At 44.6% G+C, this 16,670-nt stretch overlaps 1 protein-coding gene across 3 annotated transcripts in view; it reads right to left on the reverse strand.

The window, feature by feature from the left end:
• MAML1 (mastermind like transcriptional coactivator 1) overlaps nucleotides 1–16,670 on the reverse strand; it is a 37,782-nt gene that overhangs the window by 12,423 nt on the left and 8,689 nt on the right. The window contains exon 2 of one of the 3 annotated variants that reach the window (XM_070570078.1): nucleotides 13,544–14,243. The exons of the other annotated variants lie outside the window; for them this stretch is intronic. Within the exon in view, the coding sequence (XP_070426179.1) occupies nucleotides 13,544–13,624 (81 nt within the window). The 5' untranslated portion in view covers nucleotides 13,625–14,243. The remainder of the gene's footprint in view (nucleotides 1–13,543; nucleotides 14,244–16,670) is intronic. 3 annotated transcript variants of the gene reach the window in all.

A 16,670-nucleotide genomic window follows, 5' to 3' on the forward strand; every position in this document is an offset into this window, starting at 1 on the left:
AAATTCCTTCCTGTGTGTAGGCCAGTTTAACTTGGATTTTTCTTGCTTTCAGCTGAAAGAGCCCTGGCCAGTACAGCCCCTTTCTCAGACGTTGGTGCGGCTGACCACAGCCCCAGGCCTCCATCTTGTTACAGTTTTCATGCCCTTCTCAGCCTTTCTAGGATCCCTTGCCTAGCTCCACCACTTCTCTCCAGGCTGGACTGCTCCTAGGCCTCCATACCTGCAGGCTCTGCCTTTTGGCTTTTTTTTTGAGGAAGATTAGCCCTTAGGTAACTGCTGCCAATCCTCCTCTTTTTGCTGAGGAAGACTGGCCCTGAGCTAACATCTGTGCCCATCTTCCTCTACTTTATATGTGGGACACCTACCACAGCATGGCTTGCCAAGCAGTGCCACGTCTGCACCCGGGATCCGAACTGGCGAACCCCGGGCTGCTGAAGTGAACGTGCGCACTTAACCGCTGTGCCACCAGGCCAGCCCCTGCCTTTTGGCTTTTGTCCCACTCTCCTCCCTGCCAACCCGAGCACCCTCCTGAGAGTGCAGGGGCAGGAGTGGGGGTGGGAGGAGAGGAGGTGGTCTCCTTCCACTCTTTCGCCAATCTGTGGTCAGCTGTCAGGACAGAACTCCTCCACTCACAGCCTCTAAACTGGTGCTGCTCCTTTCCTATGTTCACTTTCATTACATTTTTGTCCTTCACCCCCAATCCCAATTCCATCCCTCCCTGCCAGTGATCCTAAGCATCTATGCTATTTGCAAAGTTGAGCTATTTACAAAGTGACAACACCCTTCATGTTCTTCACACCAATTTCAGAGGAGTCAGAGAGCAGCAGGCAGCACTCTGCACGCAGTTCTCCGGCTGCAGAGAAGGGCCACAGTGAGCCCCCACACCAGCCAGAGGAGCCTGAGTGCAGGAGGACTTCTCCCTGGGCTCCACGGCACTAGCTTTTAGCTAGACCCAAATGCTCAACAAACAAGAAAACAAGGAGGGCAGTTTTCTCAGTCTCTGAGTCCCAATTCTTTTTTATTTTTTTAAGACATTTTATTTGTTTATTTATTTTTTAAAGATTGGCCCTGAGCTAACATCTGCCGCCAATCTTCTTTTTGTTTCTTCTTCTCCCCAAAGCCCCCAGTACACAGTTGTAGATTCTAGTTGTGGATCCTTCTGGCTGGGCTATGTGGGACGCTGCCTCAGCATGGCCTGACAAGCAGTGCCATGTCTGCATGCAGGATCCAAACTGGTGAAACCATGGGCCACTGCAGCAGAGCACGGGAACTTAATCACTCTGCCATGGGGCCGGCCCCTGAGTCCCAATTCTGATGCTCTCATTCCTTTTGTTCCTCCACTTCAAGACTTCCTTAACTGTTAAAGCCGACTACACAGTGCTCTATAAATCCTGGCTGAGACAACAATTTTAAAAATCCATATCTTGGTACCTAAATTAGCTCAGAAAAACTAGGAACATTCGGGAAACAGAAGTGCAGGGCAGAAGTGTGAACAAAAACACAGTCCTAGGACCCAACTCAAGAACAGGGCCCTCTAACAGGACATCTGCTGTACTTTCAAGTAGGTTCTTCTGCTTCTTGCTGCCACCTAGGGGTCAGAGGTGGGAAGGGAACCACGCTCCTAAAATGGACACGATAGATGGATCCATTGTTTGAAGTTTCCTTTGGGAAAGGTAATTTGTACTCATTTACTCAGTCTGAAGGAAATCAAAATTAGTTGCTAATTTTTCTAGGATTTTAATTCATTCTATTATTTAAATTCTTTTTGGAAAATCATTTGTTCCTCAGTGTCAGGTTCGGGCTGTCTATAAGCTCGGGAGCTCAGTTTTCCATTTTCCTAAGGGGAAGATGGAAACCTAAGAGGTCAAGGCACTTGATGAGTCAGCTGGGTGTCCCAGATTAGAAACAGAATCCTTCTTTGCCCAAACAATTAGAAAGGCTATCACTCCCTCTTTCAATATCCACATGCAAACAGCTGCAGACAAGTTCCGAAGTAACAACCCACTTTTGCAATACCAACTGCTTCTAGCCAAAGGAAACACCAGGCCATTTTCTCAACTGCTCACAAAATGTAACTGGAATGGTGTAGGCGGGGGCTTCGAGTGCAGAGTGTGGTGGCTCTGGCAGATTTTTAAGCCTTGAGCATTTGCAGGAGTGCCTGATATATACAGGGCACTGGAGAAGAAGGCAAAGATGAGTAAACCAGGGAGCCTAATCCCCAGGAATTTACAAAAGAGATGGAAAAATGGCCTGAACAGATTATAAATTATAGAAGGACAAACACAGTAGGAGCTATAAAGCATATAAGGCTGGCTGCCATGTATAAATATGTGTGCTTGCTCTCCAGCATATCTGGTACTTCTGGGCGCTCAGCTCAGAGGTTCCTATTTTAACTACCAAATGGTCTTGTGGTACACGGGGTTCCAGTAGGATCCAGTTGCAGGATAACATGATCTGGTGCTCACTTCCTCTGCAAGGGGGTTTTGCTGAAGAATACCACATGCCTGATGGTAAGCTGAAGGCCTTGCATGCTCACTATCTTCCACCAATGCATTCTGCAGGCCTGACTCCTACCATAGCCTGTGTCACCTGCCATCTTCCACTCTGGGAGAGGGGCCCCAGGATGGCAACGCTGCTCTCAGTCAAGCTGGAGTTGCCACACTTTGTGGACACCAAATCAGCATCTTGTCCCCTGCTTGATGCACTAGTCTAACTGGACAGTCCCTCACCTAGTCTCTACTTCCTCCCTCTTACATCACCCACTGATGAGGATCAAGGCCGCCCCAGGGAGAGAAGCCCAAGGCGTCCTGCCCTACATCCGATCTGTATCATCCTCCAGAAACACAGGAGGTTCTGGCCTGTTCTGATCTGACTCTTATGTAAAGTTACAGGACCACCCAATAACCAGACCCCACCTCCTACATTTTAATGACTTTTTTACATAATCTGTCCTTTGTCTTGTAAAGAGATAATTCATATACCTATGCCTTAACTTTAGCCCTACCCTCAACCCATGTTTGCAGCTCTGACTGCCCATGGGTCCTGTCCCCATGCTACCATGCTATTCTCTGAATAAAGGAGTACTACTACCAGACCTTGAGAGTCCAAGAAATCTTTCTTTCGACTCCTCGGCTCGCTGAGCCTGCATCACCACCACTGAAATTCCAGTGTGCTTTGTAGTCCAACACTCCAAAATTATAACACCTATACTCTTCTACTCTGAGTTAACAGATGCGGCTGAGACACAGGGATGGCTCTCTCATCAGTGCTCCTTACACACTAGCAGCCACCTGGGGCGGCCACCTGTGCTTCCTGCCCCTTCTCACTGGGCATTCGCTTTTTCCTCCTCCTCCCTCTTCAGTCATCCTCCTATCAAACAATACCCCTGCCTCCCCAACAGCTAGCATCTTGGTCCACTGCAATATGGCTTCCATCCTTCTGGAAACTGACAGGATGTTGGATGTGGGGGTAAAAGAAAGGAAGATTTAGGAGGACTGCTTTCTTTGAGGCTGGCAATGATCTTCATGCTGCCAAATATAGTCCACATTTTCAGTCTTTCCTTTTCCTTCTCCCTCCATCATCTGCCACTTAATAATTCCCTTCATCTTTAAAGTTCTCTTTCTTCATATTTCTTTACCACATTATCTTGCTTTCTCTTCTACTTTTCTGGTTGTTTCTTTTCAGTCCTTTGAGGTAGATCTTCTCTTCAAATAAAAATATCAGAGTTCTCTCCTCTTTTCACTCTATACACACTCCAAGTGATCTCATCCATTCGCCTGTCTCAAATTCCCATGGTTGAACATCGCACTCAGAATAAACCCAAGTGCCCAGGGACCAAGTGCTGATCTATCACCTCCTGCCCGCCTCTAACCTCCTCTCACCGGCCCTCTCTATTGTGCACCATGCTTGAGTCACTGCAACCTCACAGTTCCTCAAATGTGCCTGCTCATCCCTGACTCAGGGCCTTTGCACTTGCTCTTCTCCTTGCCCAGAACACTTCTCCCTGCCATCTTCCCAGAGGTGGCTCATCTCATAATTCAGGTCCTTTATTTCTACAGTCATTCTCTGATCACCTACTCCTCCACCACAGTCACTCTCTATCCTATTTCCTTGTTAATTCCCCCATGGAGGCACTCATTTGAATGGGTCAGCTCCCCTCATCAGAATGAAAAGCAAAGACCCCAGTACCTAGAACAGTGCCTAGCACTTAATAAATATTTGTGAAGGGGCTGGCCCGGTGGCACAGCAGTTAAGTGTGCACGTTCCACTTCAGCGGCCCGGAGTTCACCAGTTCAGACCCCAGATGTGGACATGGCACCGCTTGGCACACCATGCTGTGGTAGGCATCCCACATATAAAGTAGAGGAAGATGGGCACGGATGTTAGCTGAGGGCCAGTCTTCCTCAGCAAAAAGAGAAGGAGTGGCAGATGTTGGCTCAGGGCTATACTTCCTCAAAAAAAAAAAAAAAAAAAAATGTGAATGAATGTGCTATCTCTAACCCACCCACGTCTACAGAGCTCCAGACTCCTGTTTGTCCAACTACCTAGCTGGTGCGCTCTACTAGGGTATAACACAGACAACTCAGACTAACTCTGTCCAAACCTGAAGCAACTTCTCCCCAGTCACGTTTCCCTTTCCTCAGTTCTTGTCTCAGAGAATGTCACTACTACGTCCCCAGTCACATAAACCACAATCTAGAGAGTGGCTATTGCTCCTCCTTCTTGACTCCCCTCATCCAATCAGCACCCTAGCACTACTGAGTCCACCTCCTTAGCACTTCTTGAATCCATACACTTCTCTCCATTCATTAACACCAATTTCTCTTGCTTGAATTATTTTAACAGCATCTGAAGCTAGTCTTGTTGCAACCCCAACTCATGTCTATGGTCCCAGTGACTCTGCTGAAGGGCAAATGCTCTTCAATGGCAGCTTGTTGCCCTCAGGTCTTAATAATCCTGGGCTTGGCCCCACCATCCTGCAGGCTCTGGCATGGGTTTAATGCCCCACTAACTTGCAACCACACCCATGCTGCTTTCTAGTGGCATGGCTCACTGGAACTCCTCAAAAGTACAGGCTGAAACATACAAAATTATAACTTAGGTAACAATGGTTAAATATTGGCAATTTCAACCTAATACGATGCTTGCTTTTCCTTTCCCCATGAGCTCTTCTGGCACCCTGTATGTATACTCAAGAGGACCCTAAGGAGCCCTGATCATTATTGAAAAAGACCTCCTTTGGGTAAAGTGGACCTATTTTCATGCAACATTCAAGGTTTCAATGATTTGAGGAAAAATCCACGAAATCCACATCAAGCAGCAACTTTGATAAGGCACAAATCTGAGGCAAACGCTACAAGGACAAGTCATTCCTGCCTTGCTGTGCCTCACAGACCACTCAGCACCTGCACTCACTATGCATGTTATTTCAGAAGCTCACTCGACCTTTGAAAGCACCCTGAGGAGGAGAATCATTGTTCCTGTTCTCCAGCAGATGGAAGTCAGACGGTGACACAAGGTTTCCTGAGGCTTGAGCATTCCAAGGTCTTGGGAAAGATCTGCTGCAGATCCCTCCAGCCCTGGCCCTCCCCTGCCAGACTGAGAAGGGCTCGAATTAATCCCACTGCTGAAAAAGGAGTTTGTATGCTCGTGGATGAAGCACCAGCAGCAAGGAGTGAGTCAGTTTCAAACCAGAGAAAAGGAGCACCTCCCTGAGGCCACACACAAAGAGCTCCATCAAGGTGTCGTTACCAGAAAAACAGGCTGTGCCACGAGGAAATCCACACACCATGGCCACAGACGATTCTTTGTAAAATATTTGAAGAAAAAGAAAAAATATCACAGAAGCTTCTATAATCTGCTACTAAAGATTTCCACTTTATGACATTACTTGTCTTAACAGTTTGGTGTCATCACTCATTCAGAAGCATGTGAACACCAAAGAGATCTATGAGCACCACTCCTTGCCACTGAATCCACCATCAAGGACATAACAAAAATAGTTCTGAAAAAAGCCTTTTCCAGAAAAGTTTATAGTTTGGTGCCTAGACAGTTTACCATCACCTTTTTTAACTTTTTATTTTCAAAGAATTATAGATTCATAGGAAGTTGCAAAGAGAGCACCCCTCACCCAGTTTCCCCCAATGGTGTTTCTTACATAATTAAAAGCACGCCTTAAAAGCAGGAAGAAGATATGGATAGTTCTTCTACCCCTGTGTGTGTGAATAGTTCTATGTCATTTCAGCATATGACTATCACTTTTTTTGACAGAAAGCTTTTTAAAAGCTTTAAAAAAAAAAGCTATTTAAGAAAGTAAGGCTATATATTTAACACAATGTAATCTCTTCCTGCATGATTATAAAGCAGAAAGTTAAAATTTATACTCTATACTGAGAAACAAAATTGCTAATAGATTGGTTCTTGTTGGCAGAACAGTCCATACATTCTCTTTGTGATAGAAAAACCAAATTGGGAAGCCCCATGAGGGTCAGAAGGTTGTGTGGCACAAATGAAAACACAGCAGATTATTGATTGTTTATTTATTTATGTATATTTTTTTTGAGGAAGATTAGCCCTGAGCTAATGTCCGTGCCCATCTTCCTCTATTTTGTATGTGGGATGCATGCCACAGCATGACTTGATAAGTGGTGTGTAGGTCTGTGCCAGGGATCCAAACCAGCCAACTCGGGGTCGCTGAAGCAGAGTGCGCAAATTTAACCGCTACACCACTGGGCCAGCCCCAGCAGGCTATTGCTAACTGGCTCTGTAACCTTAGTTAAGACACAATCCTTCTAGGATCTGCTTTCTTGACCTATAAAATGGAGATGCTGGGTAAGATGACCAAAGTTCTACTCAGCTGTAAAGGTCCATATTCTACCCTTCTAAAATCAATTATTGCCCTGTGCAGGGAGATGCCCTCAGGGTCCATACAGTAGTCATTCACCGAGATCCTACTATGTGCCAGATACTGCCCTATAGAGGCTGTGCACAAAATGATGGTCAATTCAGATATTCACCAGATTTTTACCAAATTCTAGGTAGGGCAATAGGCACTAGGGATAGAAAGATAAATAAGATACAGTTCCAGCTCCACGCCCTGAGATGTGATGGAGAAGCTATGGAGGCAGGCCAGAATATTATGGGAGGAAAGAGAAGGGAGGGTAGGACAGGGTGGGGATGGCAGGGCTGACTTCCTGGAGAAGGGGACACCTGTGTTAGGTAATAAAGGAGCAGAGAAGTCATCCAAGAGAAGGGGGAAGGCATTTAAGGCTGAGAGATGAAGGCAAGGACACACAAATGAGTATCCAGTGGGACTGGATAGAGGGAGGCAAGCAGAAGAAAAGTTTCATGTTGCTGAAGTGTAAGGGGCACAAGACAGAGTGCTGAGAGAGAGGCGGGGCATGGACTGTGAGGGCCCCAAAGTGTGATTCAGTGGAAAATTTCAAAAAATACACAACACTAGAGAGAACAGTATAAGGAACCCCCATATGCCCATCACCCAACTTAAACAACTACTAGCATTTGGCCATTTTGTTTCACTTCTCTCTCTCTATCCTCCCCTCCCCAAAACATGGATTATTTAAAAAACAATCCTAGCATAAAATATCATTTGATCCACAAACACTTCAGTATATAGCTCTAAAAAGTAAGAACTCTTAAAAATATATGCATGTTTGTATAATATCACAATATCATCATCACACCTAAAACATTAAGAATTCTTTATTATCACTACCTCAAACCCATGAGGACGGCTACTATCAGAAAACCAGAAAGTAACAAGTGTTGGCAAGGATGTAGAGAAACAGTGCACCCTTGTGCACTATTGGTGGGAATGTAAAACGGTACAGCTGCTATGGAAACAGTATGGTGATTCCTCAAAAAATCAAAAAGTAGATTTACCGTATTATCCAGAATTTCATTTCTAAAAGAATTCCATTTCCAAAAGAACTGAGAGCAAGGACTCGAACAGATATTTGTACACCCATGTTCATAGCAGCACTATCCACAATAGCCGCAAGGTAGAAGCAACTCAAGTTTCCATCAGTGGATGAATGGATAAACAAAATGCGATACATACATACAAGAGAATATTATTCACCCTTAAAAAGGAAGGAAATTTGGACACGTGCTATGATATAGACGAACCTTGGGGACATTATGTCAAGTGAAATAAGCCAGTCACAAAAGGAAAAATACTGTATGAGTCCACTTACATGAGGTACCTAGAATAGTCAGATTCAGAGAGACAGAAAGTAGAATGGTGGCTGCCAGGGACTGGGGGAAGGGGTGATAGAGAGTTAGTGTTTAATGGAGTTAGTGTTAGGGTATAGAGTGTCAGTTTTGCAAGATGAAAAACATTCTGGAGATGGATGGTGGTGATGGCTGCACAACAAATGTGAATATACTTCATGCCACAGAACTGTATACTTAAAGTCATTAAGATGGTAAATTTTATATTTTACCACAATTAAAAAATTTTAAATTCTTTATTATTAACCTATATCCCATCAGTGTTCAGATTTCCCTCTCATCAATACCTTTTGCAAACAAACAAAATAGCCCCTTTATTACTGAAAATTTCAAACATACACTAAAGTAGAAAGACAGTATAATGATCCCCCACATACCCACTGCCCAAATGAAATAATACACGGCCCATCTTGACTTACTCACGCCTGACCCACGCCCACTGGGCTCACCTAGGAATCACACCATTCTCCTTAAATACTTCAGCATGGATCTCTGAAATATAAAAGCTCTTTAAGGGGCTGGCCCCGTGGCCGAGTGGTTAGGTTCGCGCGCTCTGCTACAGGCGGCCCAGTGTTTCGTTGGTTCGAATCCTGGGCGCGGACATGGCACTGCTCATCAGACCACGCTGAGGCAGCGTCTCACATGCCACAACTAGAAGGACCCACAACGAAGAATATACAACTATGTACCGGGGGGCTTTGGGGAGAAAAAGGAAAAAATAAAATCTTAAAAAAAAAAAAAAAGCTCTTTAAGAAAATAACAACACCATTATTGAATGTTTAAAAAAAAAAATCAAGCCAGCCCTGGTGGTAAAAAAAAATCAGATTGTTGTTAACAGGGGCTGGCCCAGTGGCACAGCGGTTAGGTGTGCACGTTCCACTTCAGTGGCCCAGGGTTTGCCAGTTTGGATCCCGGGTGTGGATCGACACACCGCTTATCAAGCCATGCTGTGGTAGGCGTCCCACATATAAAGTAAAGGAAGATTGGCACGGATGTTAGCTCAGGGCTAATCTTCCTCCAAAAAAAAAAAATGTTAACGGTTCGTTTATTCAAGTCAGGATCCAATACAATGCATTTGCTTGGTGTGCTCTTAAGATTCTTTCAATATGTAACAGTTCCCTCTCCCTTTTTCTCCTTTGCCATTTATTTGTCTGAGATGCTTAGTCATTTGCTTATAGTTGGCTGATTGTTTGCCCCCATGGTGTCTTTACAAAAGTTCTTCTGGGGCTGGCTTGGTGGCGCAGCGGTTAAGTGCACACATTCTGCTTCGGTGGCCCAGGGTTCACTGGTTCAGATACCAGGTGTAGACGCGGCACCGCTTGGCAAGCCATGCTGTGGTAGGCGTCCCACATATAAAGTGGAGGAATATGGGCACGGATGTTAGCTCAGGGCCAGTCTTCCTCAGCAAAAATGAGGAGGATTGGCAGCAGATGTTAGCTCAGGGCTAATCTTCCTCAAAAAAAAAGAAAAAAGAAACAGGTGAAGCTAATTTTAGTAATATATTTTATGTAACACAATATATTACCATTTCAAATGTAATTAATATTTTAAAGAGAGAGATTTTGTATTCTTTTTTGGTACTAAGATTTCAAAATCCAGTGTGTGTTTCACACTTTTGGCATAATTTAACTTCAACTAGGCACATTTCAAGCACTTAACAGCCTTCCATGGCTGGTGGCTACCGTACTAGCCAGTGCAGCTCTAGAAACTAGCTTTGAATGTGAGTTTTTGGGACAGCACTAAGAAAAAAGTAGGCATCCCTGAACCTGCCCCCTGGTTCTAGCAGCAAGCTCCTTACTGCATACAAGGCTCCTCACAGCCTGCCCTCCTGTGTCAGGAGGCTGAACTTCAACACATCAGGCCCCTCTGCGCCTCTCCACTGGCAGCTTCCCTGCCTGAAAGTAATCAACCTTGGCCCTCCTCTCTTTTCCTCCCAAGAGCCTTCTCACTACCTCACTCAATGTATTCAGTAAGGATCTACTGAGCCTCCTGGAGCCGGCCACTGTGTGGGCCCTAGAGATACAGCAGGGAACAAAAGCAACGCTTGCTCTCCCGGAGTCTATGTTCTAGTTGGCTTTTGCTCCCAAGAAATTAAGCACAGAAAGGGAGTTTGTGGGGAGTTTTTAAAAAGGCACTCAGCAAAGGGCTTGTGGAGTGTGAGAAGTCTGAGCCAAAGTCTGCAGGAGATGAGAGTAAGCTGTACCAACATCCCCAGAAGAGGTTCCGGACCGAGGGAAAAGCAGTGCAGAGGCTGAGTGGGAGAGTGCCTAAGTGGTGATGGTGGGAGCCTGAAGAGAAGGTGACAAGAGGGGACACAGGGGGAGGGGAGAGAGCGAAAGCTGAAAGCAAGAGAGGGCAAGAAAGAGAGCAGCGCCAGACTGAAAAGGGCCTGACGGCCTTGGTTAAGGGCCGGCTTTTCCCTCAGCTGAGATGGAAAACGCATAGTGGTATCCCAGCAAGGGAACAAGATCATTTTGGCTGCTGGGCAGAGAGTAGACCACAGGAGGGCTAGGGCAAACAAGGAGACCAATTAGGAGGTAATAATCCAGGTAAAAGAAACAATGGCTTAGACCCGGGTGGTAGTGGCAGAGGTGGTGAGAAGTGACCAGTTCTGGATGTGTGCTGAAGGTGGAGCTCCGTGTCTGTCTCTGTCAGCTCTAAGGGCAGGGTCACTCCCTCATTCACCTCTGCCTTTTCAGCACAAGAATGGGACATGACTTGTCATCACTGTTCAGTAAACAGACCCTAAATTCTGCCTGTTGGTTGGGACTGGCTAATTTGCCAAACCAGGAGAACACCACATGGTTGGCCAGGTCTTCTGGCAAAAGCTCATACCCGGTAGAGGTAATCAGGAGATCGAAAACAACAACAAAATAAACAAATGCTTAAAAAGAGATCTCCTAAATCAATGAGAGCTACCATTTATTAAGCACTTAGTCTGTGTTGGCAGAGCAACTCTGCAAAGCAGGTGTGGTTATTACCATTTCATAAGGAAGGACACTAAGGCTTGGAGAGAGTAAGGGGAGCCCAGAGGAACAGATCAGTCGCTGAGAAGCAATGTCAGTGTGGGAATGTGTGGAGTGAAGACGGGAGTGATAGTTGCTTGCATCTTACCATCCTTGAAGGAGCAGCAGAGCGCACTGGGGGCGTGAGCTGCACACATCACAGCTCGCTGCCTGCCATACGAAAGGCTGGTAGAGCACACAGAACACACAGACGTTCATAACTCTCCACAGAACGACTTATGCAGGCTGAATGCATATGCTCAAATTGTACCACAGATCCCAACTTATAACACGGATTCTGAAGTTTCTCTAATAAAAACGCTTAGGACAAAACAAAACAAAACAAAACGCTAAGGACAAAAGTGCAGAAAGGTTGTATTCCCTTGAGGTGAAATGGACAACCTGAGGGGTAAACTATAAATGGATCAGTGCAACATTAACAGTGACCCTTAGGCAAGGCTCCAAAGGGGCTGTGGCTCAAGACTTCTGAAGATTTGGAGCTGTGGATTAGCTCCACACCTGATGACCCCGCTACTCCTCTGCAGCTGCCTCAACACAGGTCACCCACGAGCCTCATATGGCTAAATGCAACTTCTCAGCAACCCCCAGCCTGACAGGGGCTCTCCTGATCCCTTGTGATCTGGAATCAGGAAAACGAATTTCAAAAATCAGAAACTCCTTATTCATCCCTAACTCCTCATACCCCTTCCCAAACTTGCAATCAGTCACCACATCCTGTTCATTTTACCATGTCAGTATCTCTGGAATCTGGCTGTCACCTCTATTGCCACACTGCCACTTTCTAGCTCATCATTTCTTGCCTAGATCAATAAAATAGCATTTTAACTGGTCTCCCTGCTGCCAGCCCTTCTCTACCACCTATGTTCACCCCCAATCCATTCTTCACATCACTGCAAAGATGACCTAAGGTACAAATTTACTCATGGTTCACCATTATTTAAATCCTTTAACTGGCTCTCGACAGTACACAGAAAGAATCAAGTGCAAGCTCCTTGCTATGGTATACGCAATGGTTGTTTTATGCATCCACTTGACTGGGCTATGGGGTGCCCAGTATTTATTTAGTCAAACATTATTCTGGGTGTTGTCTGTGATGGTGCTTTCTGGGTGAAATTAACATTTGAATTGGTACAATGAGTAAAGCAGAGTGCCCTCCCAGATTTGGGTGAGCCTCAACCAGTCAGCTGGGGTCCTGAACAGAACAAAAAGGCTGAGTAAGAGGGAACTCCTCCTGCCTGACTGCCGTCAGCTGACACATCAGTATTTTCCCGCCTTTGGACTAAAACTGAAACGTCGTCTCTGTGAGGGGGGTCTCAGGCCTGCCGACATTCAGACTGGAATCGCATGATTGACTCTCCTGGGTCTCCAGCTTGCCAAGTGCAGATTTGGGGACTTACTGGCTTCCAAAATCACGTGAGCCAATTCACTATAATCAATCAATCAATCTTTTTCTCTCTATATCTCCTAATGGTTCTGTTTCTCTGGAGAACCCTAATACAGTATGTAAGGCTTTTATGATTTGACATGTTTGTCTCCAGGCTTATTGCTCAACACATCCTTCTTATATATTGCCTTTGCAATTATAATTTTCTTTGTTGTGAAAGGTATCATATGCATATGCATACATAACATTGCAAGGAGTAATAATATAATGAACACCACGTACTAACTATTCAAGTTAAGAAACAACAGCACTTGGGGCTGGCCCTGTGGCCGAGTGGTTAAGTTCACTCGCTCCGGTACAGGCGGCCCAGTGTTTCGTTGGTTCGAATCCTGGGTGCGGACATGGTACTGCTCATCAAATCACACTGAGGCAGCGTCCCACATGCCACAACTAGAAGGACCCACAATGAAGAATATACAACTATGTACTGGGGGAGTTTGGGGAGAAAAAGGAAAAAAATAAAATCTTTAAAAAAAAAAAAAAAAAAAGAAACAACAGTACCAGCACTTTAGACCCCTGACAAAGTGTGGTCCCAGGACCAATGGAATCGGCATCATCTGGAAGGTTAAAAAATGCTGAATCTCAGCCTCCGCCTCCTTTGCCTCAGATTTTTAACAGGATCTCCAGGTGATTCATCTGCACATTAAGTCTGAGAAGCTCTCCTTAGAAGCCTCTGCCTACCCCTTCTTCAACTCCCCCAAGAGATACCTAACATCCTGATTTTGTGTCAATTGCTTTTCTTTCTAGTTCTATCACCTTCATGTAATCTATCCCCAGGCAATACACCGCCTAGTCTTGAAAATGGAGGGCAAGCACCCACCAGCCTTGCAAGGAGAGGGCAGCACTGCCCCCAGGGGACGGAGGCTCCAGGTGGAGGTGAGCGGAACAGTCTCCTGGTCATGGTCTGCCTTCTGCTTCTCTGGGAGTTGACAAGGCCCCTTCTGGGGAGGTCGTGAGCAAGGTCACGAGCGAGTCTTGGGAAACACAGGGCTCTCTGCAGTCAGGCGCCCGGCAAGACGGAGGTGCACACCAGGCACTGGACACGCAGCAGCAGTGCAGTCAGAGGGAGCGGGCTGCTCTGCACTTTCCGCTTCTGAGCCCACCGTGGCCTCCCTGCAGCCCTCAGGGAAAAGCTGAGAACTTCTGCGAGTGATGTGCGTGCCCTCAGCAGAGCACGAGGGAGAGACCCTCCTCAGCCATGGCCAAGACAAGCCAAGGGCTGATGAGACTCTGGGCCAAGCTCTCCTGGGCCTTCCGTCCTCGGGGTAAGAAGATGGCCCGATGGAAGTGGGGTCTTAGTGATGACAGTCCATCTCTTGGGTCCCACTGCTGCAGTGTGGCTCAGCTGCCCTCCAGGTCTGGTGCAGAGCTGCCATCTGGGGATCGCTTTTCATCATCATTTCACCAAGGGATTCGTTGTTATTTTTTTCTCTGTTGGGTCTCCTGTTTTCTGTATCTCATGTCTTACTCTTTCTTGATTTATTCTTTCAATTTGGTGGAGTACATCTTGCAGTAGCTTCCTGAGAAAGGGTATGTGACAGTTAAATTTTTTAAATCTTTAATCTCTGAAAATGATTATTCTATACTTATTCTTGTATACTTTGCCTAGGTATAGAATTCTAGGTTAGTAATCATTTTCCTTCAGAATTGTGAAGGCATTGTACTATGGTCTTCTTGCTTCCTATGTTGCAGCCATGAAATGCAAACCAATTCTGATTCTTGATACGAGACCTAGTACCCTCCCCATCCTGGAAGCTTGTAGAATCTTTTCTTTAAACCCAGTGTTCAGAAATTTTATGATTGGTGTGGGTCTATTTCCTTCTTCAGTGCTAGGCACACAGTGTGCCCTTTTAATCTAGCAACTCATGCCCTTCAGTTCTCAAATTATTAATCATTTCCTATCCTGTTTTCTCTCTTCCTATAATTTCTATTATTCAGATGTTGGATCTCCTACACTGGTCCTCTAATTTCCTCTCCTATTTTCCATCCATTTCATCTTTTTCCTTTACTTTTTGGGAAAATTATTCATATTTCATATGTACAGTTCACACACATATTTCATATTTTAAAAATATTTCCATTTTTTGCTTTCTGAATTTTTTAAAATTCTTTTTCCATAATTACAATATATCCTTTTATCTCTCTCATTAACATCTGATTTGTCAAAGCAAGTCATATGTCCAAGCCCCAAACCAGGGGTTGGGGAAGTATACTCTGCTTGCTATGAAGCTATGGCAAGGGTGTGGGTTTATAATATGACCTTAAGAGTGAAGAACTGAGACCAAACGTTTAACCTATCCCCACATAACTAAGGGATATGACATACTCCCATTAATAACAGAGACTCATTTTAGCAGCAATAAGGGATAAAAGACAGGGGACAGGTGAAGGACAGAGGGCATCAGTAGGCAAGCAGATATATAATTAAAAAGTGCCCCCAAGTAATTCTAATATATTTGACCCTCTGCCACAGAGAGTGTCTTTGGCTGAAAATCACTGTTCTATACTAAGTAACATATTAACCAGTAATTTATCTCTAAATAAACTTCTAATTTTTATAAAGTTCTTTCCCATGTATGATCTTATCTGCAGAAGCTAAACACACAGTGGACAAATAAGGAGCATTGGTACTGGACTTTGGTTTGGATTCTGGTTCTATCACTGAGCTGGCAACCTTGGCAGGTTAACTTATGAGTCTTAGTTTTCCTTATATGTAAAATTGGACACAGTAATATCTACCATATAAGACTGCTGCAAGGACTAAATGATAAGATATTTAAAGAGTCTGGTCCTTTTAAAATTTTCTTTTGATCTGACCAGCCAGGCTACTTACACCAAAGCAGACCTGACTGCATGCCATGATCCCAAGACAGGCACATCATATATAAATAGCAGAAGCAACTGAAGGCAGACTCTCAAGACGGCTGCCCCATTACACAGTAGACCACCTCTAGCCAGCCCAGGGCTTCCTTAATGGAAAGGTCCTAATATCATCAGCGAATCAGCAACACTGAGAGACTTTGCTTTCCCAGTAAGGGAAGAGACAGTTTGTGGTCCTCTGACTTTAAAAGAATCACCCTATTTTTCCTCCCCTGACCCACTCCCCTCAAAGCCTAGACTGTGCTAGATTGGGTTCTCTGCTTGTAGGTAAAATTTTTCCACTTAGTTTACAATCTTTGGTCTCTTAGATTTTTTTTTCCTTAACACCTTCTCAAGATGAGGAAGTTGGAGCAGAGAGAGAGAACTGCCATGCCTAAAGTCACACAATTACTTTAGGCCCAAATTGTCACTGCTTTTGACTCCTGACCCATAACTAGCTTCATCCCTTCTGCATGCAAATCTTGCACTATCTTCTTTCCCCTCATTAGTAGCACCCTCCTTCCCTGAAACATAGGGCCTACTGTCTTTTTTTGTTTTTGTTTAGATTAACTGAATTTATTCATAACTATACAGCAAATCAGATACTATATAGCAATAGACATATATGCATATAAATTTTTTCCATGTTTTATATTTAGGCAGAAAATCTATCACATCTTTCTTTGATTGATTTTAAAAGTGACTCTCGTCTCTCCAATTTCACTGATATGCCTTTATTAAGCAGCCCTTAAAACTGCTAGAAAATTTTCAGGGCATGTGGTTTGTAAAATTACAATTTTTGTAATTTTTTAAAAAATTGTTGCCAAAACCCATATCATAAAATTTACCAACGTAACCGTTTTTAAGAGTTCAGTACAATAGTGTTAACTATATGCACATGGTTGTACAACAGATCTCCAGAATTTTTCATTTGCGTAATGTCCCCAAGGTTCATTTAGTATACGACAGAATTTCCTTCCTTTTTAAGACTGAATAATATTTCATTGTATGTATATACCACATTTTCTTCATCCATTCATCTGCTGACACTGAGGCTACTTCCACCTCTTGGCTATTGTGAACAATGC

This window comes from Equus przewalskii, chromosome 13, assembly GCF_037783145.1.
Source record: "Equus przewalskii isolate Varuska chromosome 13, EquPr2, whole genome shotgun sequence".
In the NCBI taxonomy this organism is placed as follows: Eukaryota; Metazoa; Chordata; class Mammalia; order Perissodactyla; family Equidae; genus Equus; species Equus przewalskii.